This window comes from Phycomyces blakesleeanus, assembly GCF_001638985.1.
Source record: "Phycomyces blakesleeanus NRRL 1555(-) unplaced genomic scaffold PHYBLscaffold_6, whole genome shotgun sequence".
In the NCBI taxonomy this organism is placed as follows: domain Eukaryota; kingdom Fungi; phylum Mucoromycota; class Mucoromycetes; order Mucorales; family Phycomycetaceae; genus Phycomyces; species Phycomyces blakesleeanus.
Genome location: NW_017265139.1, coordinates 1,571,455 through 1,599,380, shown reverse-complemented (window position 1 = coordinate 1,599,380; position 27,926 = coordinate 1,571,455). Strand labels below are relative to the sequence as shown.

Sequence of the window (27,926 nt, the reverse complement as noted above, 5' to 3'; positions counted from 1 at the left end):
AGTAATAACCTTACTTGAGTACCTTTGAATGTACAAATACATAAAGTGTAAACAGCTTTCTGGCTTTACCTTTCATTCCTTTTGTGTCTTAAGTACGAGTACCTAATTCTTACCCGTGAATATATACTACAAGTATCTATTAATGGAAATAGTATACTTGATAGCGAGTTCTACATAATTGTCAAAGAGCTGCTTTGAATTTCAAATAGTATTTATCTGTATAAAAAAGCGAGTAATCTTGAATATTATAGCACTTCTATGAGATAAGAGATAAAGTACATATATGTACCTTACACTCCTCGAGCAAATACTAGACTCTTCCAAGTGAGAATTTAACAAGTTAACATATTTCGGATTATAACGAGAAAATATATAGGATTTAAATGTGTACAAAATGTGTGTAGACTAATCGGTGTACGCAATATTTATAAAAACCATTATTATAGACCATTAGGGACCAGATATAAATGCCCAATTCAGAATCTCAAGTCAGACTTCATGTTTCCAGATATAATGAAATGTTGTGTTCTATCAGCAAATATTAGAGCTAAATTATTTTCATGTGGAAGATATTTATATAAAGTCTATGAGGATATTTAACAAATGCAAATAAAGTACTCAACAGTATATTCTCAACTATATTGTACATGAATAGTTTGTGCCCGAAGACCTGCCTTTATGCAACTATCAATACGTATTCTATATTTCGCATTTGGCCTAATTAATGATGGTTAGTCCTTCTCTGTCTTACCAATGTGAATACTCTACATATCTTAGTGTGTATTTAGGTAAAGTAAAAAAAAGTAAGTACAGGATAATTTTCTACCTTGAAAATGAAAATAAGCAAACCATAAAAAGAAGTTTATTAGCTTTCCTACAAAAGACAAATAGAAAAATATGACCTAAAAGCAAGCAGGTGGTGTACAGAAAAAAATGGGGATATGTAGGAGAGTAGAAAAGTGGGGAGTGATAAAAAAATGATGAGGGTGAATGCAGATTAAGAGAGGGATAATGGTTTGGCTGAATAATCGATAGTGGGGTGCACATTATTTTATTGACATTGTCTATATGATTATGGGCAGGAATAGATGACATATTTTATTGCCATATAAATCCCCTCTCTCGTTCACCCACTACTAAGTCATTTTGTATACATCTAGACGCACACAGCTTGGAAACATTGAAATCCAAAGGAATATTTTCATCATATTGTAACAATCTAAATTAAAGGGAAAAACGGCCTTTTTTGTTTGTTTGTATGGAGATTTTACAGGCTTAGATTTATTAAAGTTCTCTGAACGAATAGGGAAAAAGAGACAATTACACCATTTGTTTTGAGGGTTTATGAGGGTTATTTGATGTTTTTGGCTTTTTGGTTTTTGACTTGTTTTTGTGTGATTTTTGTTAGTGTTAAAATGTTAGTGTGTTTTTATGCGGGGGAAAATCAGCAAAGTTAAGCTCGAGCTGAGGACAGAGGCGAGAGATTGATTTGCGAGCAATGGAAAGAACCAAAGAAGGTAGAAAGGGGGCAGAATTGAAGTGGAGTGCCCAGTGGTGGTCACAGATTTCAAGGATTTTCAATCCAAAAACCGAAGCAGCTGGAATACTGGGATCTAGCATAGGAGGGAAGGGAAAGGACGTGAATGCAGAGGAGAGTGCAGAAGGCGGAGGGACGGTGCCGAAGAATTCCAACCAAATGAAAGGCCTTTTTTTTATACCTGCCGAAATGGATTTTTTGCGGGGAATAAAGTTTTGCGCAATTATGTCTTCAATTGACGCAGAAAATGCTTTTTATTGCGAGATAATAAGGTCCGAATTTACATACCGAGCATTTCTTATAAAAAATACAAATAAAAACTTGACTTGTTGCAGAACAATACTATATATATATATATTCATAACCCAGTAATCTCGCAGTCGCAGTCCCACCACTCTCCCTTATTGGCTTCAAATTTAGTTCTTTGTATCAACTTTCAACTCCAACCTACCTCCTTGGTGATCGACCATGAGCCGCCGTCAATGTAACAAGCCCTGTCCAGAGGAGCGTCACAAGATCTGGAAAGAAGGCTTCCGGCAAAATGCCATTGATCGATCCAAAATGGCGCGGCAGGATCTTGTTCATCGTCGTAGAGAGGATCAGGCAAGCGGAACTACAAGTTAGATTTGTCATGTCAAGTCGTTTCATCATTCTCTTATGCATTGATCCTAGTGGTTACAGCGGGTGGCTGCCCAAGAGTGGGAGGATTTTAAAAATAGTCACCAGGATGCTCTTAAACGAGTAGGCATGCGGGACTATGCAGAAATCGAAGATGAAAATGAACCACACTATCAAGGGCAGAAGGAAAAAGAACGGAAGGAAGAAGAACAACAGCAAGGTACTATATCAAAATAAATAAACAAATAAAACAATGAATTGGAATGAATAAATAAAATCTGGTTTTATTCAGAAATATAATATAGATGTACAAAACCACAACAATGTACTCATTATAATTTCTTTAGAGAAGACAAAGCCAGATGTATCTGAAATCTGTGCTGACCGCCCTGATAGCACAACTTGTATTCGCTGCCATTGTTCAGTACTTCGGTATAGTCAAGGCTATTCGACCCCTACCCTCGAATGCCCATCTTGTGGATTTTGTGCGACCCTTCAAGTAAAGTATCTTATTGAAAACATATATATGTGTGTGAGAGAGAAAGATTTATATTGTTCATTGGACCAAGAAAATTTAATAATGTCTCTCCCTTTCAATTAGATGATACAATCCATTCAAGAGCACAATACCCTTTGCATTGGCTCAATTATCTACACATATCAACCCACTAGTAGTGGGGTTATCGGACTGTGTAGTCTGTGTGGTACATGTGCATCATTTTAAAATTTCTGCCAACAAAGACGCGCGCGTGCATGTGTGTATATATAATCCATTTACATTGTTTTTTTCTTATTTTATTCTTTTTCCATTCTATTTTATTTCATATTCGCAGCCATACGTATAATGGCCATGAATATACATGTATAAAATGAAATAATGAAATAATAAACATATCCTAGAGAAGTTCACCTTTTTGATACTTGTCTGGACAGTAACACGGCACATACACATATATATTGCTTTATATAATTCCAAAACTATGTCCGAATAATTTATAGAAAAAAAAAAGTACATGTGTATACATTCAAGCTCTAGAATAGCTGAACCTCTGGTAAAAATCGAATAGATATATATAAAAAGAGTATTTTCCTTCAAATAAAAAATAATACCATCTTCTCATTCTATCCATAAAATCCATTGTATAAAGATTATTTTCATCAGAAGGCAGATGTGAGTTGTATTCTAAAGCTAATGGACTCAAATATGGTAATATAATATACTTATAATTTGCTATAATAGCTCTCACTAGGCTGTAAACTGTCAAATATACCTTATATTGGAGGTATATAATAAAGTATTTCTTAAAGCGCAAAATATATGGAACCGGTTATCACACTAATTCTTAACGAAGTTGTAAAATGGTAAGTACGAATGCTTGGTTTTGTGAATTGGGCGGATCAAAGTTTAAGTCTCTAGCCAATTGAACATGTTTTGGATAGGCTCAAAAAGCTAGAGTAATAGATGATAGGGTCTCATTATCAACAATTTTTAATAATTTAAAGGTTAAGATGCAACGGGAATGGGAGAAATGTTAATATTATATTGACTTTACATATAGTATAAAGTGTACGAACCCAGTTTTAAGCAATAAAATAAATGCTAAAGACGCTCAATAATCTTTATTGAATTTCTACTGTGTGTGCGCGTGTGCGTTTTATATATAATTCAAGAATATGTATGTGTATTGTCTTGTATTTTGCGTCTGAAGACTCTAGGTAAGATTAGTGATTAGGAGTTTGTTTATCAAATACACCATTGGGTATTACAAGAGATAGTTGTCCTCGGAAGTCCAACCATATATACAGGATTTTAAGTGCGAGATAGTGATTTTTCTTTTTGATTTAGTGGAATTCCTATTTTAATTTAATCGCTACTACCTGTAATACCATTATATCCCTGACCACAGTATGAAGCTTATAAAAGAGATCTGTGATGGCTGGGTCCAACATAGCATTAGTTTCTTTAAGGTTTGCCGATCTTGTAAGGAGATTTATTAAAATGAAGACAATTCTCATTGATATTACAAGCAGTGTCTACTAAATTAAAATAGGAATTCCACTAAATCAACTTGGGAGTTTACCTATATTAAAAAGAAAAATCACTATTTCGCAATTAAAATCTTGTATATATCTTAGTTGTATAATCACCATGATTTTTTTCTATCGATCTATATATTTAATTTTATATGGATCTAGGCGTAATGACCAGCTCTCCTACACACAAAACCATTTCCTGTTTGTCTTCTTCACTCAGATCGGCAAGTACTTGTGGAATATACTCTTGGGCATGGTTACGCGCGCTTTGATCTGGTGTAAAGTAGTGTGTCTCGAACTCGCAGGTCAGTCCGAGGTTCAAACAATCTTCATTCGGGTGTGTGTAGAATCCCGCGGCATCATTCCCGACATTACGGCGTACGAGGATCGTCTGTTTGCTGTCTCCACCCAGATCGAGTTCATAAAAGGCATCAGGAATCATGCAGTCATTTTTTTCTGGATCGGTGTATTCAATTAATTTGCCATTAATCTCAATTATTTTGTCGCTTGATTCAGCAATGCAGTGCAACTTTGCAAAACGATCTTTGTCATCGATCGGAGGTATAAAGATTACTTTGGCTGGTCCATTAATAATCGACATGAGAAATTATCAAATATAAACATTGATCCGCACGCCCACACACATATGTACTTTTTTCATGAATTATTTGCTCATTCGCTGAAAAGGGGACACTTCTCAAATTCAAATTTCCACACTTTTCAAATTCAGACTGGCACATAATTTTGGCACAGTGAGCAAACCTTGTATGGTGCAATCGACTTTAAGTATCCATGTCTGTAAATTTTCGAAGTTTGAAGACTTCAGCTATTATTACTGATAAGTAGTTGCATGTCGATTATATGCCATAATTCTTCTCCAGTAATTTTTTGGGCTCATAGGTCGAAATGTTTTTGCAAGTGGCTGTACATTATGCCACATAAATATATTTGCATGATATATTTGTAACAAAAAATTGAGATCGTAGCTCAAAATCTCGTACTAATAGCAATACAAATATAAAGGGACTGATCCCTTTCCAAGCAAAGACCGAATAGTGAATATTCTCTAAGGACTAAACATTATTTTCAAAGATGTGTTCAATTGACAATGAATGTACTGCACTGTACTGCATTGTACTATATTGCTTTCTTTCTTTCTTTTGAGCGGTTTTGTCGTGGCGGATTATTGAAGTAAATGAATAAGAAAATTCTGGGAGTAAGTATGTACTTTTTTTTGTACACTGAAGAAAGTAGTAGTAGTAAAAATAAAATGAATAGTAGAAAATAGAGAAAGGAAAAGAAAAGGCTAACGAAAATATAAACAGACAAACAGACAAGAAAAGATAGATAGATAGATAGATAGATAGATAGATAGTGAGACTCATAAGTGAACAATAATATGTATATAAAAAGAAGAAGAAAGGTCATTCCATGATGTGAAAATAAGTTATTATCGTTTTGTTGATGATCGATTGCTAGTGGTGGTTCTGGTGGTTGTAGTTGTGTGGACGGCTATTGAGGCTTTAGATTGTGGCTTTGACTGATCACCCTAAGAAAGTAAAGTTGATGTTCTGTCTAGAACAACTAACGTGCGTGCGTATGTGTGTATGTGTGTGTGTATTTACATGCACCTGTGCATATTTCTTTCTTTCTTTCTTTACGTGTGTGTGTGTGTGTGCGTATGTGCGTATGTGCGTGCGTTTGCATGTGTGGATAGTGTACACTAATTGATACGAACCTTGCGCATTACTAGCAAATCAGCTTCAAGCTCATCTTCATTCCGAGCTGTCAGTGCGTGCCCAATCGAAGAAAAGTCTCTCATCCGTAATTAAATATAAAAGAGTCAAGAACCAACACACTGGTGAACTATTTAGGTCTTTCTTTCTTTCTTTAAATCTGGTGCACTAGAATTAGCAGTAATTACTATATTAAAAAGGATATGTTCTGCGGCATAACGGCGTTTTGATGTGTAGTTTCCCGTCTTTGTGGGCGGTATACTGTCCAGTTTCAGTAGAGGGTTACCTCGCTTCCGCATCATTCTTTTGCGGTTGCGGGTGTGGTGAGTCGAATAGGCGAGTTCTAGATATGGTGATTTTGTTTGTTGTTTTTTATTGATTTATTTATGTACTTGGACTAAACACTTTACTTCCCTTAATTTTGCCTCTCTTCACCTCTCTTCACTAAGCCAAGCCAAGCCAAGCCAAGCCAAGCCAAATAACCCCCCTCCCCCCATAGTTGTTTTTAACGTACCTTTTGATGATCCCAATTCACCATCCTTGTCTTCCTTTAGTTTTTTTCTCTTTTCTTCTAACATGACATACATTGCTCTCTGAAGCTCCCTTTTCTCTGCCTACAAGACGGGAACCCACCCCATGAACCAATAAAGCAAAAAATTAAACAAAACAATATTTTCCTCTAGATCTTGAGAATACGTACCATAGACTCTTTCTCTAGAGTACGCCAGTCTGTGTCATGTTGTTTATCAACACACTTTACTTGGTAGTCCATCATCAACTGGGCATTCTTTATCATCAAAACCCTATTATCTTCCAAAGCTGCTAGTCTCTCATCAAACAAGGCATAATCCCCTGTATATAATAATTATGCAGATATATAAATCCAGTTAGATTCTCTCGTAAATTATATTTGTTGCATGTACACTATATACTTGCCATTGTACACCTCATTGAGTTCTTCCTGGACTTTTTCCATCTTTTCCTGATAAATGCTGCGACGAATCAGTTTTAGGGTTCAATAAATCCAATACAATTCAACAATTCCTCAGCTAGTACTGAAGGTCTTTTGCTGTCAGAGCATGATCGGAGACTAGATCCCAACACATCTTTTCTCCTTTCCTTTTTTTTTCTCCCCACGTTCCTCCTTTCTCTCTCTAAAAGATGAAGAAAGAGATACCTTACATTCTTTTGTTTTCCATAAACTCGCGCTCTATCTCTTGAACCCTCTCATTATACTCTCGCTCCTTCTTTGTCCGTGCATTTTCGGTAACCTGAACTATTTCACCTAAATGAAATTTAAGTCAAAAGGAGAAGAAGAAAGATTATTCTAGCTATGATAAGTACTGCAAAGATAACTATACTCCACATTATAAATTACACATTACATACCTTCCTGCCATCGAGTATTACTACTATTCCTACTATTGTTTTCTTTGGGGAGATTAGTGTAAGTGTACTGATGAATTTCTTCAGGAGTTGCTATCTGTATTGGAGAACGAGTCGAAATTGAAACGGAAGATGGCTGTCCATAAACTACATTATTGCTGCTGCTATTTGTTCGATATTGCGCTGGCCACGGTGCTGCTACATGAGCCTTTTCATTCTCTCCTACTTGATGACTAGTTTCGTGTGGTGCTCCATATGAAGGATATTCATGGTAGGGATGATATGAGTATGTGTTTTGTACTGTACTTGTGTATGCTGTAGATAATAGCGTTGGCTGTTGGTGTTGGTGATGTTGCTGGTGGTGTTGCTGCTGATTTTGCTGGTGGTGTTGCTGCTGATTTTGCTGGTGGTGTTGCTGGTGGTGGTGTTTATTTTGTTGCGGTTGTGGTTGCGGTTGTGGTTGCGGTTGTGGTTGTGGTTGTGGTTGTGGTGGTAATGGTTGCTGTGGCGGTAATGGTTGTTGTGATTGTTGTGGTGGGTGATTACTAAAAGTAGTTGATTTGTTGTGTTGGGTTATTTTCTCTCCTCTGTTACTTGGGTGTGTGTTATTGTATGCTAGCATCTGCACAAATGTTGAGGATACTGATGAAGACGCTGCGAATTGAGGAGTATGTTGCTTATACAAATTGGGCTGATCAGGTTCACGGTCCATAGGTCGATGATGGATATTGTTTTGATTAAATTGAGGCTGTGGAGGATGCATGTTTTGTCGAGACGTTGGTGAAGTGATTGGCGGTAGAGTATATCTTGGTGAGTTTGGTACTGATGGTGACAATTGACCTTCAGGATACATTGCGAGTTTTTACGAAATACTAGTTTAAGCACTTTAATAATAAGAAAAGAATATCCTAATTGGTGACTTTGAGTACGTGAGTACGAGTGATTGTATCTTGGTTGTTGTTTTAAGACATATATATATATATATATATTAATGTCACTGCGTATTTTCTTTGGCGATTATGTTGTGTGTGCTTGAACACTTAGACTCACAGAGTATACAGTATCAAGGAAAAGAGGAGAAGAAGAAGAGAAGAAAAATATGAACGTAAAGAGAGAGAGGACGGGGCTAGCATCGGAATTTTGGGCAATCAGTATGCAAATGTTTTAAAAACAGAAAGAGAAAACCAGTTGTGACTTTGGATATTGGTTGCTTCAACTTTCAATTACATTGTCTTTTTCAAAAACAACAAGATTTATAGATAAAACTTTGAGAAATATGTGGCTTTAATGTATTTGAATATCTTTATGTGTCTGTATATACCGTAACAAATAGAAAATCCAGTCAATCAAGCAAGGAAGAAGGAAAGAAAGACACGTATTTTGGCTCACTACAAAACTAGCAAGTAAAACTGTGCGTCCAAAATATATCCATAACAAGTTCTTTGAGTAACTTGAGAGTGCATAATTCTTGAAATTAAAGCTCTTATTGAAAGACTTTTCTCTCTTACTTTCTCTCTCTCTTATATATATAAATATATATATATGTGTGTGTGCGTGTGTGTACTTTAGTGAGTAGGTGAGTCTACACAATATTTTAACCTTTTTCTTCTTCTTCTAGATTGGTTACATTGGAACTCAAGATATTGTCTGTCATTAACACAGCTGTACTTGCTACATAATAAAGACTTACATATCAATATTCAAACTTCTAAATATTTGAAACATATGAAGTCAATAGTTTATCAGAACAAAATGTAGTCTTTTTAATACATAATTATGTAAAATGTATATATGTAAATATAAAACGAAGTAATCACCAGATTTATTCCTTGTTAATTTCTAAAGACCGACCTTGAGGAGAGACAAGACCGAGAACCGGATCATTCTGATTTATATACTCCGACTATATCTATTTAGATATTAAATGTCCGGATACTTCTATAGAATCCTAAACATTTATACTATTTTCACAAAATAAAAAAAAAATATACATAGCAGATATTTGCTCTGGAGCAACTCTCCCAGTCTCTTTACACAAAATCTTTACATTCAAATCTAGAAATAAAGTAAAGAAAAAAATCAAAAAAAAAGTATATCTTTAAAATTTAGATTATATTCTTTACACCTGAAGAATATTTTAAGAGTTTTAAAAGTTCTGTCCTTTATATTATTTCATATATATATATTACGAAAAAGAAATTCAACTATAAAGCTCACCTTTTAGAAGAAGGAAAGATGCCAAAAACAATAACTCTAAAGATTATTATTTTTTGATAAAGAAACTGCTGAAGCTGCTCTTACTCTTCAAAAAAAAAATGTAAAATTTCAAAATTTTAAATTGTGCGAAACTTTACAAAGATTAAATTATACTATTATCATTTTTTGTATAGTGAGCAAATCTAGCACTTAACGACAGTTTACATTAGGTAGGTATGGAATTACGATCAAATTTCTCTCGTATACATTCAGCTGTTATTAATATTTATACTAAATTTACAACCTCGTTGTGTATATACAATGCTGATATTTCCTTTAAAAAAAGAAGTAGATATAATTTATCTATTCATAGTCTCAAAATACTATACTTTATTGTATAGTATTATTATCTTAAAATGATGGGTAGTTCCAATGCTGTAAGAAGACTTTGTTTACACCTGATATGATTTCTTCTTATAGCTTTGTATAAAACATCTTTGATATCAATAAATCTGATGTTTCTCTCAATGTACATTCGATCCCTCTTACAAAATATTATGCTCATTGCTAGAGAACCAAAAGAAAACTAGATATGTATTTTGCTTTTTGAAGTGGTGGTAACATATCTTTCGATGCTACTACTATTTCTTTAGAAATTATACCCACATATTGGTTCAATCGATCAAAATGATCAACTACTAATAATTACTGCAGTAGCTTCTTTCTCTTTTTATTACTTGTAACCACCTTTGATAGCATCTAATGAATTAGACTTAAACGTGTAAGGAAAGTAAAGTGTATCCGGCAGGATTAGGGTTAGGGCTGAGCTGTGGGAATGTACAGAAGAGGATAGTTTGATGAGTCAAGAAAGAATACAAAAGAGGTTTAGCTATTGGTGTTCTATAAGCTTAACTCGTAAAGAAAAATAAAAGAAATGGTTTGACAAGGCGACAATTTGATATATGGAAACATTTTGTATTATGATCAATTTGCACCAATTGGACTCGAGTAACGCAGACCATAACCTGTTATTGTATTTAGATATATATAATTATTTATATAGAAAGTAATTGCTCCATTCGATTACCGATTACCGATTACCGATTTCTTTTCTCTGCTTCTCCTTTTCTATCTTGCTTATTTTGTTCCAAGCCCGACAATATTCCACTTCAAGGTGAAAGGGTCCCCACAGGATAGGTTGGAGCCGTTTCCTTATTCCTTTAATTCGCCAATTCATTCCTTCATTCATTAATTCCTTATATCTCCTTCTTTCTCTCTCGCCTAATTATTTATTTCTTCGAATAAATACATCTTTATTTATCTATGCTGATCTTCAAAAATTACCCTGACACGAAATAGTCAGTTTGGGAGCCACGTGTAATGAACGTACTGCGCGTGGGTGCACGGTCTCATTAGACAAAAGATTTTTTTTGTTCTCTTATTTTCTTTTTTTGGTCCATGTGTGTGTGTGTATTGGTTTTGTATACCAGCCAAGAACAGAAGAAGAAAAAAGAAATAAAAAGAAAAAGAAAAAAAAACTAAATAGCTAATTTGTTTCAAATAATATATAATATTCAAACTAATACTAATACTAATACTGGTTCTAATAACAGTAGTATATAATTTGAAACACATTGCTTTATTTATCTATTTATTTATTAGACTCCTTGATGCATAAATTTGTGCGACAAATCCAAGTATTTGGACTTGACATTTTGCTTCCAGTAACACATCTTAAGTATCCTCCAACTGAATTTTAGGAGCACTGTGTTATTTTTCTATATTTTTATGAATAAACGCATGTGTATATAGTTATATACTTCTATAATTTTATATCTATATATGTATACATCTTATTACATATATACATATAAGGGAAAAAGGGAAGAGAAAAACCTTTTGAACAAAAATAGAAAATACACCTCTAAATACACCCCGGAGCACATTAAAAAATTACACGCCTAAGCACGCATTTGATTTCCCGTAGAGTTAGTGTCATTAGTACAATTGGTATTATCAGTATACAAGAAGAAGAGAAAGAACACTCTCATTATTATCATCATATTTCTTATTCTTCATTACACATACACACACATACAAATATATATACATTTGTGTGTGTATAACCAAGCTTGGATTCCTCCCGTGGTATAGTGTGACCAGAATAAAATATGAACACAAACAAAGACACAAAAATTAAATAGCTGGATAAAAAAGGTAGAAGGTGGTGGTCCAGGTGATTGGGATTTCCAAAGAGAGTAACAGTATATGTCTAGATTGTGTGTTCACAAAACAGCTAAGCAAGAGATGATAGTGATAATGGTAATGATGATGATGATACTGATGATAATCAGGAGGATGAGGAGGAAGTAGAGAAGACTGCACTGTTGTATTGTATGGTGTCTTTCGAAATTAGTCGTGCACTTTATGAAAGAAAATTCAAGAATTAGTATAAGAAATATTTGAGAAAAAAGTAAAGATATTTGTGTAAAGTTAAATTACGTTTGCTTTGCTTTTTACTAAGAAATACAAAATATTTTTTTAAATAGCAACCTTTTATTATGGCGATGGTGATGGTATATTGACGGATGAGAATGGAAATAAAATTATTGAATACCAGATGGAGATTGACGATGACCAATATCCTCTGACTTCAATAACTACTTTTACCCCATATCAATCTCAAATCTTCAGAGAGATTACTAAAAGTGACTAAAGCCAAAGAAAAAACTTCTAGCATGAAAAGAAGCAAATTCTGAACGAAAATAGTATCTGATAGATCTCATAAATCAAAAGCCAAGCATTGTTTTGGATGAGATGATAGAGAGACTCACTAGTCAGTTTACAGATCTAGACATATAAAGATCGTTTCCCCACAAATTTATTACTACTAGATGCAATATATTACTCAAAAGAGCTCACTCCCAATCTGAAGAACGCAATAGTGAAGCGAAGATAGAGGCCAGATTCTAATGGGTTACTGAGATTTTAAAGACTGGTATAGATTATTTGGCCAACTGCGTTTTTACCGATGAGTCGGTTTTTAACATCAACTTGAAGCGCAGTATGCCATGGGAAACGGTAGAAGAGGCACCAATAGTAGAAGTTCCTAAAACAAGAGCAGAATCGCATACTATCGTAGGAGCTATATCTCACTTAAGTGTGATAAGCGTAGATTTGAGGACCCAAAGGGTTCATTGCTTCATAAAGAAAATGGCTAGGTGAAGCTACCAAAAAACCAGGGAAAGGAAAAAGCGGAACCGTAATTGGATATTATTTCAACTTCGTCGCTAAAACAATAAATATAATGAATCAATACGAAAAGTCCAAGGGGTATTATCTAATAACAGACAATTGTCCTATCCATAACCATGGTGATATTAGAAATTATATTGAAGCTCATGGCTATAGCTGCGTTTATCTCCAGCCATATTCACCTGAACTCAATCCCATTGAGAAATTTTGGCTAGTATACAAGAGTAAAGTAAAGAGAGAAGCGCTCTTGGAAGAGGGGAAGAATTGTCTTCAAAAATCAGAGAAGCTTGCAACAAAGTGCTTACTATGGACCTACAAGGCTTTTGCATATCTTCATAACAAAATCCGAAGATTGTTTAAACAGAAAACTGCTTTAATGAACGCCAATGCACGATTTTTTTATCAAGTGTGCGAATGATTTCAAGAAACACTGTATTGTAGAATATAATATTTGCACAATTTCCAATGACACAAAAAGGGGCTTTCCCTAGAACTAACAAATCTTTTTGATGCCTAATCTGGCAGGTCTCATTTACATGATTAGAAGCTTACTAAACGACGATTTGTGTATATAAAGCTATTCTTTTTGTACTAATCATTACAGACTATTTATGTATATATAGTATAGTCCTATTTTTCTTACTTCTTTCGGGTTTGACCAAAGAACAGTGATTGAATTGAATTGAATATATCAAAATAAGAAAAAAAAAGTTTTTTATTTAAAACAAATAAATAAATAATACTATATTTAATTATATTATATTATATATATAGTCATAATTACACAATATATGCCTCTATCTGTATTTCTCTTTCTACAATAGCTGTGTAAGAACTATTAATGTATGAAATATATTTGTTACATTTAGCCACGTTTAGCCACGTTTGATACCAGCAACTCCGTTAAAATATTTCTATATATATATATAAACAGTAGGTTGGTAATAGTAGTAATCGCAGTAGTAGTAATAGTAATAATAATAGTAATAATAATAATAAATTATTACAATAATTCTAATATTTCTAATAAGGCGGAGATTTTCGATTGGTATATTACTGAGAGGCCTATAATAATAATAATAGTAATAGTAAAAAGAGAAAATTACTATTCTTTCTTTTTACTTCTATGGATAATGCCTGTAGTCAAGATCAAATTAGAGTTAAAGTCAAATTCAGAGTCAAGGGCAAAGTCAAGGGCAAAGTCAAGGAAAAGTCAAGGCTAAATTCTGGTTTGATTTGATTTGATTTGATTTGATTTGATATTTTATCTTATTTTATTTTGTCAAAAAATTTACATATATATATATAAATTATTCTTAATAAGAATAGACTATTACGATTACTATGGTTACTAATCTTTTTCTTTTTCTTTCTTTTTTTTCTTTGTTCTTTCTCCATGGTAACCAAGTGTCAAGTCACATTCATTCCGCCAGGGCAACGAAATTTTTCGCTTATATATATATTATTATTATTATTGTGAGACAGGTCTGCCACGTGTCGGCAATGATCGGCAAATGTTTATATCGCAAGAAAAAAAAGCTACTATTACTATTACTATTACTATTACTATTTTTTTTATATTGTGTTTTATTGTATTGTATTGTAACATATAAATTTTGTTGGTGCTAAATAAAGTAATCTTGAGCAACGAATACAAAAATATATTCTATATTTTGTCACGTATAAAAGAATCGCTTTTTTTTATTTTCTTTGCTTTTTCTTTTTCTTTTTCTTCTTTCTATACAAAAAAAACATATATAAACCACATATATTTCCTTTCTTTTTTCTTATATAATTTTATTGCTCGGTTAATTTAACCACCCCCCAAGTATCAAGCTCAAACCTAGAACCTCAAGCTTCAAGCCTAAATACCAAAACACCAAAATACCAAAATCTCAAGCTCAAGCTCAAGCTCAAGCTCAAGCTCAAAGAAAAAAACACAAGCCAATCAATTACATTACACAACAACAACAAAAACATGTCTGACGGAAGATGCATCCATTGTGGCCAAAAGGGTCATTACTCTATGTAAGTAAAATAGTAATAATATAGATAATTCTATTGAATTGAATTCTATTGAATTGAATTCTATTGAATTGAGTTGAGTTGAAATTAATATTAAATTTTATTGTGGTGTAGGATGTGCCCAAAGAAACCTAATTCTGCAGAATAAGTCAAGGTTTTCCTTTCTTTTTCTTCTTCCTTTTTTGTAACTCAAGAAAGAAAGAGCGAAAGACGACCCATCCATTATTACAAACCCAAAGTTACTGTACTTTACTTTACTTTACTTTATTTTTAACTTTATTATTTTTTTCTTACCTATCTATTTATTATCATTTTACTCTACGGTACCTTACTTTACTTTAAGTTACTCTACTCAACTTCACTCTACTCTATAACTAAGCATGAACATCAATTTTTCTTTATTTTTACTTTTTCTTTTATTATTATTATTACTATGTGTGTAAATTACTATTTCTATTTCTATTTTTTATTTTTATTATACTTTATATGCCAACTACAACTACAACTACAACCATAACCATAACCATAACCATAACAACCAAAAAGAATAATATCATTATTCATTAGATTTTTTTTTTCATATTCATATTCATTTTCATTTTTCATTTTTCATTTTTCATTTTTTTTTTTAAAAATAAAATACAATAACCAAGGTCCTATAAAAAATTCATAGATTAAAAATTATTTCCTGTTATCCTAAAATGGGTTATATATATATATATGAGTCTCAGTCAAACAACGATCTTAAGGCTACGACATTTCATGGTAGGCCACGACGTTTTTATTTTATTTTATTTTAGACATTTTATTAAATTGTTCAAAATACAACTTAATTACTATAAAGAAGAGAAGGAGAGAAAGGACCGTAGGATATCAGTATGAATACTAAAAACACGGAAGGCTTTGTTCGGGGATTCTTGGATATGCTGGTTGGTAAGGTGGAGAACGATGGGAAAAGAAATGAAGTAAAGAGTAATAGTAGAAGACATCAGATACCACCAGTTGAGGAAATCAAAAAATAGGAAGAAAGGTATTATGTGGCATAGGGTACCATATAACATCAAAAGGAAAAGAAATAAATGTAGAAAAAGAAAGAAAAGAAGGTATGTTTAACGAAGGTAGCCTATCATAAGTAGAGCAAAATAAAGAGAGTACAGAAAACAAAGGCAAAGTATCTTTTCGACTTGTAGGAAATAAAAAAGAAAGAAAGAAAGAAAAAAGCGGGATCGATTTTCCGGAGAGATGAATTTAAAGGATATATATATATATATATAAATATGTGCTCGTAGCCAACGTATAGGAATCGGAAGAATTGTAGACGCAGGAATAAGAAGAGGTTATTGCAACTGAAGTATATTGTTGCGTAGCTGGAAAATGGGCGCAAAATTCCCCAGCAGACCGAGGAAGACATAATGTAGAATCCTTTATCTTTGGAAATATACGGGGCATAACGAACTTACCAATAATAGATAGAAAGGTTTTACGAGAAAATAAAATGTAGGACTCGGACGAGACGAATAGTATGTCAAAGACAAGAAAGTACAAGGGAATTAACGATTGTTGCACAGAAATGGGCGTAAAAGTTAATTTTTCGAGTGTAGCTTTGTATACAAAAGTATATCATTGAAAAGTTTGGCACCATATTCATCGCGCTGTGGGATAGCGGAAATAAATTGCTGGCGAGGAATAGGAACAATCCTACCAAGATGAACTCCAGGCAAACAGGAGGGGGAAATCATTTATTTTGGATGTGACGAACATGATAATAGAGAGTATAATGGCGTGTGTTTGACCCCTATAGAATGCGGTAATCGCTGAGGAAGGTTAAGAAATTATCAGCATAAGCAAGCACTTTGAGAGAAATTGAAAACGTGGATTGTGGAATAGTGTAGCCTTGAAAAAAAAATAGATAATTCGGGAGTAGACTTCAACGAATCATACCTATTTGAAAGAAGCCGACGAGCTAACAATGGTTTTTATCCGCTATCAGCCAAGATTATCAGACACAAGTCAGGTTTTCAGAAATCGACCAACAGGTAGTGGACAAGTGTATAGAAAAAACTTTCTCTAAACTAAGGTACACGGTTTCTCTCTCAATATTTTACCATTAAAGAACCCCCCAAAAGAACGGATTTTGGACTGTCGAAAAATCAACCCATTTATATGGTACACTCTTTCCGGAAATTATTGGTGCAAAAACAAAAAATTATTTGGTGCAAAAATGGAATGCACTAAATGCACCAAAAAAGATGAATTAAGCAGAGAAATGGTAAAAAATTGCACCAAATTTTATCATTATTTTTGCACTAATGCCATTCACCAGCGTACGAGGGAATTGAAAGAAAAATTACTTTTCATAGTAATTTATTCGATTCCGAATTGACAAAATTTCTAAAATAAGGACTCTAGTTACAAAAAGGAATATACTAAATGACCATACTTTAAAAAGCTCATTTTATATAGCCAAAATGAAACAAATCATTAACAAAAAAATAAAAATGGGCAGGGTATTTTAGTAAAGAATTAAAAAACAGATGCTGAATAACAATCGGAATCGTATATGACGTGGCTCAATTCCCTCGATGCAATTCCCTCGTACGCTGGTGAATGGCACAAATTGATTTTTATTTTTGCACCAAATTTGTTTTTATTTTTGCACCAATAATTTCCGGAAAGAGTGTACAATACTTTTAAAATGGAGAGTGTTCCTGCTCTGGGAGATTTTTTGTACTGCTTATTAAAGTTATTAAAGGTGGACAGTTGAGATCCCCTTTTAAGGTTCGATTTATTTTTTAAATTATTTTATTGGCTACCCTATAGAAAAAAAATAGGCGATTTTAGTAAATTGTTGCAAGTTTTCCGGGGTTTAGGGTATCTTGTACTTGCGTTTTAATTATGCACCAATTTCTCTCTCTCTCTTTTATATTCTACTTTTTTTTTACCCCACCATGTTTTTTGCAGTTAAAGCAAAACATCTTTTTCTTAGCTTTTTCAACCCATTACAAAAATAAATACCAAGTTATTCAAATCTAATGGCTTATCAGCGGTAGCTTGGGTGGGCCCTGAGCGGTAACCAGGACGGAATTTTTTCATCTTCTTTGAATTCTAGTCAATCTTTGTCTCAAACGACGACCCTCCTGGAGATTTTCTTCTGCTTGTCTTCTGATACGTCCAATCCGAATGACGCGGGTGAACCTTACAGGTATAGTCCCATCATATCTCAGATTGTTAAGTATATGTCGGAAGTTCAGGACAGCAGCAAGATCCCGATTCCACAAACGATGCATAACCTCTGACCCGTCCATATTCTCCAAACAATTTAGATTGGTACATCTAAAAGGACTTGTTTCTATTTTTTTTTCACAAGGCTTAGAATTATTAAAAGTCTCTAAAAGGAACACACTTAATAACTATGAAGGCTAGTATTAATAAAATACGAATCAGCAAAGTTGACAAAAGAAAGCAATCCGAGAAGAATTGACAGAAAAATATATGCATCAAGTACAATTTGGTTGTCAAGATTGCTCGCATGCTCATTAGAAATCTCGGTAGATTTAGAGAATTGCAAGGAATCTGTCTTCTTGTTTTTCAAAAGTATGAATCAGACATGACAATGTTAACACAAAGCAGGTTTATACTCTTTGATTAAAAAGAATCAATTAAGCAATATACATATCTTCATCAATATCATAGTATCTAGAGAATAGCCTTTTTTTTTAGCTAAAAAAATGTAAAAAGTATCACATAAAAACAGATATATGTATATTATTTAGTAACTTTATAGCTTAAACTGTTACTAAATATCATAAAAGATAGTACTTCTTCTTTCCATACTTCTTTATATTCAACTTGTATTATTTTGATCAATAAAAACTATAAAATTCCAAAATAAAACCGTGTATTTGTTGAACCAATTATAAGAATAGAGATATCTAAAAAAAGGTATAATTTTGCTACTTTAAACGATTTTATTGGATTAAATAAAAAGTAATTTTAACTCCAATAAATAGTATTCGCTGTAAATACTTTTAATTTACTAAAAGCCAAGATTCTATTGGCAAACATTATAATTCCTACGGTCGCGGAGTTATAATGTCTGCCATTTACTACAGTGCTAGGCAAAAAAAGGTCGCTTGCCCAAAAAGAAATCGAGTATATTTTACCGCTCTGATAAATGCGCCATTTGAATATATTGGTTTATCCCGAATATATTTAAGCTACGCTGAAGAGAACCAAAAGGTATTTCTTTAACTTTCTTTTTGCATTCTTATAGAATAATCGTAAATGACGCCAATTACTTTTTTAATTAAATATATGTATTTATATAAAGAGAAAATGAGAATGTTTTGTGATTGACCAGCTTTAATAATATACCCAAGTATTTTACTCAGAAAGTGTTCAAGGCACTCAACAGTTTTTCTTTCGACATTGACTATTATTGGACAATAATTAAAGTGCCTCTGAATTATTATTGTTTTTTTAAATGACAAGCATCGAGAACTGGTGAAACCCCCTATATGGTAAAAAAAATAATTATTTATTCAAAATTTAGTTTAGAGTATATCAATATTTTACGTACATTTCTTCTTTGTGTAGTAATTTATTACTTGATTCCTTCTTAACTATTACTTGAGTGTGTGGGGAATACGATAATGAAAGGCACAAAAGTTATATTCAGTTAAAGTTTATATGTATATATATATATAAGGGAATTTTTGCAAGCGTACAAGATGAACTTGCAAATATTTTTTCTTTTTTCTTTTGATACTCTTTCTTTCTTATTTACTTATATATATTGATTTATATATCCACATAATATTTACTCGCTCGCTCCTTCTCTTTTCTTAATTTTGGATTAACTTGGCTCTGTTCTTTACTCGCTTGTTTTCTGGTCATGACACTTCTTCCTGTGTCGTACCAAAAGTGCCTTTTTTGTAAAACTGGAAAGATAAAAATAAAAAGTACATATACAAAAAAGAATATTTTCTGTGGTTATTTATTTCTTTTTTCTTTTTTTTTTGTTATATGTAACTCGTGTATTTTAAAAAAATATCATTATATGTATATTTAAAATACCTTTTGTGACAATGTTCTAAATGGCATTTGTATGGTCTACTACCAGTGTGTATCCGTCTGAATGATAAATACATAAATACAATTATATATATATATTATTTAATCCTGTATTATTCATGATATTCATGTTGATTCTAATATATATATATATATGTGTGTGTGTGTGTGTGTGTGTTCCCATGCTTGCCTGCCTGCCTGCATATTTACCTGTGTCGAGCAAGAGAGCTAATGTCGCCAAAACTTTTTTTACAATTGATATTCTCGCACACATGCGGCCGCTCTCCAGAGTGAGTACGCAAATGAACAGTCAGTGCAGATTTCTAATACAAAGAAAACCCCCAATATATATATATATATATATATATATATATTAACTAAAGAAAAATAATAATGGTAATTTTTCAAATAAACTTGAAAAACAATCTAATGTATGTATATAATCTCACTTGAATAAATCGCTTTTCACACAAAGGGATATGACATTGGAACGGTCTAGAGGATACGTATGAATATACATAGTCATATAGATATAGTTGCTTGATTTATATACCTGTCGTCAACATGTATTCTATAATGCCGAGCTGTGTCAGACGGTCGACCTTTTATTTTATTTTTTATTTTGTTTCATTAGTGTTTTTTTAAAGAAGAAAGAAAATCAAGATAATATATATATGTGTGTGTGGGGGGGGTGAGGGTGGGTGCGTATTTGTGTGATTTACATCTTTTGAACTTACTAAATGCCTTTGGGCAGTCTTTCCACCTACATGGATATCTTTTTGATTCACGCGTGCTATTTGACTCACTTGGGTGAAGTAACTCAATAATGTCCATGATTGTAGTTGAAGTAGAAATATAATAAGTAGAGGAAGGAGAAGAAGTACAAGTATAAATACAGATCCAAGCAGAAGAAAAAGAAGAAGGAAGAGAAGTGGCAGCAATCGTAAATAGTATTTCTGTTTTTTTTTGTTTTTATTTATTTTTACAAATTTGCACAAATATATACTGGGATTTCTACAAAGAATAATATGCGGCAATAAAACAAGCTCCTGGCGCACGTACCTCTGCAATAAATATATACACTACTTACATACATTATACGCTACATGATACATGATACATGATACATAATACATATTATATTTTATATATAAATATATTACTTGCAACCCATGAAATAAATATTATTTGGTTGTACTTGACATGTACCCGTTGTACACAAAACCTTACCTACCTACTTACCTATTTTATTATTACCGTTTGTACTTGTACTTGCATTTGTGTGTATGTATATAATACATTTATCGAACCTCCTGTGTTTTGAATATACAAAGAATACAAAATAATCACAATATAATACAAAATCTACTTAGCCTTTTGTGTTGAAACCAGACTACATAATACATGCAATATATATATATCTTTGTATGTGTGTATGTATGTGCGTATTTGTATGTGTATTTATTATGATTTTAGTTTTATTTTTGGTTTGGCTTGTTTAAAACGCCCGTGATACAATTTGTGTTGTGCGTATGATATATATATATATATATATAAGATAAAAGAGGCGCAGTGCATCATATTTGATGATTGGAAGTCTTTTTTCTCTCTCTCCCTCTCTCTCTTTTGTGTCCAAACATCATAGTACTAACCCAACAAGGGTGCACGTTTGTTTTTTCACAAAGCATCACTGACGAATCATTTAATTGTCTAGACTGTGCGCATTAATACACAAGCTTATACTCCTCATCTCCGTGTGTGTGTATATAACTGTAAGCATGTACGTATACATATACATATATATATAAATATATAAAAATATAATGGAATCTTACAAACTTGAATTACATCCCGTACGCGGACAAGCTCACGTCTGTCTGTTCCGAAATGTTACAAATGCACCAGAGTTACGCCAACGATTGATTAACCAAGACGCTACAATGGCCTGCGCGCTTGTCAATGCTGAATTGGTTAGATTTCATTCATATTCATATTCTTATTACAATGATAATTTAATATAATTATTAAAAAGAGAAAGAGAAAGAATAATAATAAGAACAATTATCAATAAATATTTAATATATTTAATATATATAAAAGGTCATTAATCCTTTTCATGTAATGTTGGCTGCAAACAGAGCTGCACATGATGAAAAACACAACCAGCTCAAAACCCACAATATTAATTCCGAGATTGTATTCGACTTTTCATCGACTATTCATGTATGTGATTTAATAAGAAATTAATTACTGAATTATTGTGTATATGATATAGTAGTTTAGTTTAGTTCAGCTTAATTTACTTTGTAATGTGCAGTGTGCAATGTGTAATGTGTTTCAAGGAAAAAAGAATAAGCAAACAAACAAATAAACAAACACATGAATATTGTGTACAAAACTTGAATTAGATTTCTCAATCTTTAAAGAGATTTGGTATTGAAGACACCACGACTGATATTATCGCTGTCAAACTTGGAGGAACCAGTGAAGAGGTAAATATTTGTTTATTTGTGCGTATGCATATGCCTACGTGTTTGTAGATGTAAAAAAAAAGTGAGACACAAAGAAGTAAAGAAGTAGAGAAGAGAAAATACTTTGGGTATGTGTTAAAATTGGGATATCGTTTTTTTTATAATTTAAATATTAAATGCAATACAATACAATATACTTTATATTTATAATACGTGTACATTTTTATAGGCAATTGCTTTTATGAAAGATAATATCAAGGGAGATGTGGTGGCTTTGGATCAACTGGACCAGATAAGAGATCTGAAACGTATCCAAAAGGTAAAGCATAATGGATAGATCCACAACGGCAACAGCAAAAGAAAAACAACCCCAGGATTTTTTAAATCTCACAAACGCATACTTTACTAGTACTATCAAACAGGTGATGTTAAAGAAGATCCAGTTAAACTTATGCAGCTGGTTGCTGGTGCAATGGCTCTTAAAGGTCTCTAAAATGCATATAGAAACACATACAGCCCAGCAAACAAGATACATTGAAACATGTGTATAATTTAATAAAGTGCGATACGATCAACATGCACCACATGCAAAATATACAGGCTCTTTAATATGCTTTTTTATTGTTATTGTTATTTTTATTTTTATATTTTATATTTTCATTGAAAATAACTTATAGTTTACTAACAGGGTTCTGAACCAAATCACCTTCATCTACAATCTCCAAAGCCATTCTGGCCACTGGCTTAAACATGACTGCATAATACATTGCTTGTGCAGAAGAAGCCTGTTTACGAGCAACTCTAGCAGCAATACCCTGTGTAATTACAGAAAGCTAAACCAAAAAGAGAAAAAAGAAAGAAGAATAAATACAGTGTTTGTTCGTTTGCTGATAGTGTAATGACTTACTCTAAAGAAAGAGAATGCAACGGCAAACATCCAGCGATCAATTGGATAGGGTTGTCCAAGAATGGAAGAATATGCCTTCATCAACTCATCGGCTCCAGGAATAGGAAGTTCTTTTAATCCCTTGAACCCGGTCATCTTATCAGAAGGATAAACATAAAAGGGTTGCAAGAGATTTGCAAGATCAGACAAAGGGTGTCCGATTGTAGACAACTCCCAGTCAAGAACACCAATGACTCTAGGCTCAGTTGGGTGGAAGATCTAAACAAAAAGAAAAAATCGGATTCTTAGAATTATGCTTTTTTTTTGCTATCATTGCTTGCGGTTAAACTGTGATTCCTTACCATGTTATCAATCTACAAAGAAATATAGAAATTCAAATATATATATATATATATATGTGGGAGTGTATTAGTATATATCCTTTTTTCTCTCTCTCTCTCTCTGTGTGTGTATGTGTATGTGAAATTACCTTAAAATCACCGTGTACAATAGTAGCCTTGTCAGGAACCTGGTTCTTCTTGAACCAAGTAAACATATCATTCAGACGAGGAATAGGTCCAACCTTCTCACCAGTCTCCTTATCCTCAACTTCAGCCTGTGCAGCAGAAACTTTGGCAAGGGATCTAATTTGACGAGCATAGAAACCTGAATCCTTTCCGTAACCATCCAAGCCAATAGCCTTGTGGTCCAGTTTATGCAACTTGGCCAAGGTCTCAACAGCAGAAATCCAACTACACAGCAAAAGCAAAATCAGAAGCAGAAACAGAAGCAAAATTATAACCATAATTGAATTAAATATGAATTTTAATGCATTATGCATTATAATCTTCTTCTTATTCTTCTCTTTGAGTACTCACCAAGCTCTGCGTTCCTCATAAGGCAAAGAAAGCATGCGAACGTCAGAGTAAATGCGACCTGCAAGAAATTCCATAACCTAATATGTAAATTCAAATCAAACAATGTGTTTCGGCATTTAATATTTTGTTATATAGGTAAATATACTGACAGAGTTTCGTATTAGAATATACGTACATAAAATGGGGTTCCAATGACAGAAACGTCTTCACAGAGGCAGTAGACTTTAGGGACAGGCACATCCGAGGATGTACCAACTGCATGGATTACTCTGTACTCACGCTCAATAGCATGTGCAGTGCTTGAGAGAAGAGCACCTGGGGGCTTCTTACGAAGAACATATTGCTGCTTACTACATTTTTTTTTAAAAAAAGAAGTTAGTCCAAATGTTATAATTAATGTTATTATAATTATCTGTTACTTACTTTCCATCCTTCAAAAGATATGTGGGGTTTGATTGGCCGAGTTTGAACTGGCTAATCTGCAATGGGCCGATGAATCCAGGTACATTTTTAATGAGGTAGGCTTCAAGAACAGCTTGATTGAGCTCATGTCTTTTTTATTATCATTAAATAAAAATAAAAGTAAGAGTATAATTATTGATGAGTACTTTCTGTCAAGCTTTGTTTTTCTTACTACATATAATTATAATAAAGTGAAGGATAGATATAGCAAGGGATATCAAGAGATAGAGAGCTAATGATTTACCCTGTACGAACGCTTGAAGTCGATTGTCCTTCGTCTTTGGCCATTGCGATGAATGAGTAGAATGTAAAGGCCTGCTAAAGTTTTTCTCTAAAGAAAAATCAAATGTATGTATATATATGTGTGGGGTAATATATATAATATAAAAAAATAAAAAGAATACCAGATTTGGATTATTTATACAGCGCCAACAATCCTGCTTACTACACCGTATTCTTTCAATGAAAAAGAGCGAAAATGTGTTGTACCTTTTTCCACGTCAGCCAAATAAATTGATCCCATATGAAAGTGACTCTGATTTAATGAGTACAAGAAACCCAAAAAGAAAATTAATAATTCAGGGCAATCTGTTATATTATATATATACATTATATACATACAATCATGAACATTCGAGTGGTGTCAAATTGAACTGAATCAAATTTTGTAGGGTCAATTGCCAATAAGAAAGGCAAGAGGTCCATGTAATTCTCTTAGTACACATGTATATACAGACGACAATACACACACACACACACACACACACATATATATATATATAGAAGAGACCAAAGTTATGCACCAGTGCAGACCACTAATTATACTTTCCACTTGTTATCCTTTGTCGTCTCAGGGGGAGAGAGAGAAAGAAAGGATGGAAGAACTAAGGGAAAAAAAGGAAACTACAAGGGATTTGATAAATCCTACTGCAATACAAACCAATATTCTTTCTGCCGCCGCCGCTGCTGCTGGTGTTTTCTCGCTCTCTATATATATTACTCCTTCAAGTTAAAATAGCTTTGATAGCACCTTTGATTTTAATCTTCTTCTTCTTTGATAATGACCCATTTGAGTGATTTTAGTTTCCTTCGTAAGCTGTCCAATCAACCAAAGAAAATAACAAGAAAAGAAAATGTGAGTAAACCATCTGATATTTGATGACTGACAGATTTACTACATAAATAAATAGAAAGGGTTGTTTCCATATCGTACCTCACTTTATGGTACATATATCGTGTCTGTCAATTGGACAGATTTCAATGCTTCTCGCCGAGCCGTATTCGGAAAGGAGAACTCAAATCCATTGTCTCGCTGCTGATCTTGATTATGCTTCCGTTTCAATTGACATATGGTAATCATATTTACTAAAGCACATTCAACTACTAGTGTCATTGCTGTTATTATGCCTTTCTTATTTATAGCGTTTGTATTAGATGTAGCGTCAAGTACAGTAAAATATGAAGAAGGATATATCCAACACAATGGACAATACGTTACTAAGCCAGAGATGCTGTGGAGTCAAGCTAACAAAGACTATGTTGTACCTACTGGTAATGTATGCATACATACGTACATACATATAAAGATGTGAAATTAATCATTCAAAGTTAAAATATTCTAATTTACAAATCAGATTACAGTCTTTGCATAGGATTCTCACTACAGACGTAAGTTTGATACCTAATGTACATATACAGGCACATATAGTTAGAATGAGAAATTATTCGACGCATTAAAAAAAACTATTGTCCAATATGTAATCAATATAGTAGCACTCTGTTACTACTACAATGCTTTTGGAACTATTTGGCAAACTTGGTGGCTGGTGCAAAGTTCATGAGTAGTAAGGAGTTCAAATGTTACATTGTGTGGTGAGTTGCATTAAATAAACGGATAGAGAAAACTATAGTAACAATGTAAAGAAATAGCTAGGCTGGAGTGTAAGGGATAGAGGAGGGGGTAGAGGGGGGCTTTTACCACCTCTTATCCTTCTTTTGTATACACACGCGTATGTGTATGGGTGTGTATCTTATGTTCTTTTAAAAATCAGAATCGTAAAGAGAAGAAAACACTACGACTGTTAATACATTTGAGTTGGTTTCTTATACTAGGACGTGCGTCAGTATAATCGCATTTCCTGTAATCCAATACAATTATTCCCGAAACGTATATATTCCTGCCTACAAAGAAGTGATGCCTCAACTTGTATATGGCTGTGGTAGGTAGTGTACTTGCAAAGGAGAATTCCCTTTTTTTATTTTTGCTATCGATACTGAAACACAAACATGACTATATATGTATATAGCACTTTTTATATTATCACTTTTGGGAGTGGTGTCTCATTGTAGGTTTAATAAGTTATTGTTCAACTCTTGCCTCTCTTCTCACGCAAGGTCAATCACACGCAAGCTTGGTTATTTCAAGGCAAGCCTTTTTTTTGATAAGTGGATCTAATCTTTTCATCTCATTTCATTTGGTTTTATTGTCCAGGAGTTGAATCGTATCTTGTCACTCGCGATATTTATCGATTCCTTGTGTTTTATTATTCTCAGTGTTGATGGTTTGACAGGAAAACAAATGCTTAACGGCAATAAGCTGACAGCTGATTTTCTTATAAGCAATAGTAAGTATTGTACATATATGCGTATCAGTAATATTTGGTTGCTTAATTGCTTGATTTATTTACCTATTCATTTTGTTCCTTTGTTTTTTTTTGTGCTTACTTGAGTAGTTAATGTTGCATCAATTGTGGTGTGGGTAATTGTGATATTGATATTTCACCCAGCACCTGAAAATCCATTGTTAAATAATTCGCCAAGAATTACAACTTAGGAAATCAGCAGAAACACAAAAAAGGAAAGGAAGAAAGAAAGAAAGAATGAAAAAAGGGTTTAATACATATATATTAATCCAATATAATATAGGAAAATGTTAAGGACAATAATTAAATATAATTTACATTTCATCCTGTCCGTAGAAGTGATAATATTATTACTATCATTCAAAACACACATGCGCACATAGCAATATCAATGTATTAGCCCTTCAAGCACCAATCGAAAGACTGTAATATACTAGATGACCTATATATATCTTTATTTAATTCTAATATAAATACATATGCAGAAGAGATATATAGAGATGAAGAGGGGAAAGAAGGGGAAATAATGGGAAGAAAGGGGAAACAGAATAAGAGGAAAGGAGCTGGGATTTTATTTATCTATTTTGACAATTGCAGAAAAACATGTGAGTAGTTGCGTAGTGAGAAAGAACTGCAAGTGAAAAAGTATAATAAAACGCTTTCAAAGAAGTTTGGCTGGTATCAAAAGAAACACTTGTTCCTCAAGTCTAAATTGCTTTCTCCCAAT

At 33.1% G+C, this 27,926-nt stretch overlaps 9 protein-coding genes across 9 annotated transcripts; 4 read left to right on the top strand and 5 right to left on the bottom strand.

The window, feature by feature from the left end:
* Positions 1–1,410: 1,410 nt before the first annotated feature.
* On the bottom strand, positions 1,411–1,832 carry PHYBLDRAFT_143219 (hypothetical protein; the record flags this gene model as incomplete). The annotated part of the gene is made up of 2 exons (XM_018430952.1): positions 1,411–1,705; positions 1,822–1,832. The coding sequence occupies 2 exons, from the start codon at positions 1,830–1,832 to the stop codon at positions 1,411–1,413; spliced, it is 306 nt and encodes a 101-aa protein (XP_018294278.1).
* Positions 1,833–2,005: 173 nt separating this feature from the next.
* Positions 2,006–2,879, top strand: PHYBLDRAFT_143218 (hypothetical protein; the record flags this gene model as incomplete). Its single annotated transcript, XM_018430951.1, has 4 exons — positions 2,006–2,156; positions 2,235–2,375; positions 2,503–2,654; positions 2,757–2,879. The coding sequence occupies 4 exons, from the start codon at positions 2,006–2,008 to the stop codon at positions 2,877–2,879; spliced, it is 567 nt and encodes a 188-aa protein (XP_018294277.1).
* A 1,458-nt stretch (positions 2,880–4,337) lies between these two features.
* Positions 4,338–4,929, bottom strand: PHYBLDRAFT_166210 (hypothetical protein; the record flags this gene model as incomplete). Its single annotated transcript, XM_018435381.1, has 2 exons — positions 4,338–4,768; positions 4,842–4,929. 2 exons carry the CDS (start codon positions 4,927–4,929, stop codon positions 4,338–4,340), a joined length of 519 nt encoding a protein of 172 aa, XP_018294276.1.
* Positions 4,930–6,059: 1,130 nt separating this feature from the next.
* Positions 6,060–8,164, bottom strand: PHYBLDRAFT_166209 (hypothetical protein; the record flags this gene model as incomplete). Its single annotated transcript, XM_018435380.1, has 7 exons — positions 6,060–6,268; positions 6,440–6,539; positions 6,626–6,777; positions 6,858–6,907; positions 7,108–7,210; positions 7,315–7,626; positions 7,906–8,164. 7 exons carry the CDS (start codon positions 8,162–8,164, stop codon positions 6,060–6,062), a joined length of 1,185 nt encoding a protein of 394 aa, XP_018294275.1.
* Positions 8,165–9,923: 1,759 nt separating this feature from the next.
* Positions 9,924–13,180, top strand: PHYBLDRAFT_59770 (hypothetical protein; the record flags this gene model as incomplete). Its single annotated transcript, XM_018440556.1, has 6 exons — positions 9,924–9,944; positions 10,571–10,681; positions 11,712–11,722; positions 12,055–12,215; positions 12,512–12,728; positions 12,892–13,180. The coding sequence occupies 6 exons, from the start codon at positions 9,924–9,926 to the stop codon at positions 13,178–13,180; spliced, it is 810 nt and encodes a 269-aa protein (XP_018294274.1).
* Positions 13,181–19,266: 6,086 nt separating this feature from the next.
* On the bottom strand, positions 19,267–20,694 carry PHYBLDRAFT_59769 (C2H2-type zinc finger transcription factor; the record flags this gene model as incomplete). The annotated part of the gene is made up of 7 exons (XM_018440554.1): positions 19,267–19,300; positions 19,665–19,727; positions 19,864–19,920; positions 20,071–20,183; positions 20,310–20,355; positions 20,414–20,462; positions 20,598–20,694. The coding sequence occupies 7 exons, from the start codon at positions 20,692–20,694 to the stop codon at positions 19,267–19,269; spliced, it is 459 nt and encodes a 152-aa protein (XP_018294273.1).
* A 989-nt stretch (positions 20,695–21,683) lies between these two features.
* PHYBLDRAFT_180585 (hypothetical protein) lies at positions 21,684–22,920 on the top strand (the record flags this gene model as incomplete). The annotated part of the gene is made up of 5 exons (XM_018438335.1): positions 21,684–21,830; positions 21,961–22,083; positions 22,269–22,352; positions 22,561–22,650; positions 22,741–22,920. 5 exons carry the CDS (start codon positions 21,684–21,686, stop codon positions 22,822–22,824), a joined length of 528 nt encoding a protein of 175 aa, XP_018294272.1. The 3' UTR covers positions 22,825–22,920.
* A 25-nt stretch (positions 22,921–22,945) lies between these two features.
* Positions 22,946–25,007, bottom strand: PHYBLDRAFT_123524 (hypothetical protein). Its single transcript, XM_018428935.1, has 8 exons — positions 24,802–25,007; positions 24,519–24,647; positions 24,271–24,445; positions 24,096–24,172; positions 23,708–23,969; positions 23,580–23,591; positions 23,239–23,496; positions 22,946–23,164 (listed from the first exon to the last, which is right to left on the bottom strand). Exons 1-8 carry the CDS (start codon positions 24,843–24,845, stop codon positions 23,003–23,005), a joined length of 1,119 nt encoding a protein of 372 aa, XP_018294271.1. The 5' UTR covers positions 24,846–25,007; the 3' UTR covers positions 22,946–23,002.
* Positions 25,008–25,617: 610 nt separating this feature from the next.
* Positions 25,618–27,390, top strand: PHYBLDRAFT_166204 (hypothetical protein; the record flags this gene model as incomplete). The annotated part of the gene is made up of 7 exons (XM_018435379.1): positions 25,618–25,648; positions 25,748–25,909; positions 25,980–26,108; positions 26,192–26,225; positions 26,328–26,429; positions 27,111–27,181; positions 27,290–27,390. 7 exons carry the CDS (start codon positions 25,618–25,620, stop codon positions 27,388–27,390), a joined length of 630 nt encoding a protein of 209 aa, XP_018294270.1.
* Between the last annotated feature and the right edge of the window lie 536 nt (positions 27,391–27,926).

Bases quoted from the DNA above. Each gene is read 5' to 3' on its own strand.
- PHYBLDRAFT_123524 (XM_018428935.1), bottom strand. From the start codon at position 24,845: ATGGCCAAAGACGAAGGACAATCGACTTCAAGCGTTCGTACAGG. The intron at 24,648-24,801 runs GTAAATCATTAG...ATAATAAAAAAG, and splicing joins ACTTCAAGCGTTCGTACAGG to ACATGAGCTCAATCAAGCTG. The intron at 24,446-24,518 runs GTAAGTAACAGA...AAAAAAATGTAG, and splicing joins TATCTTTTGAAGGATGGAAA to TAAGCAGCAATATGTTCTTC.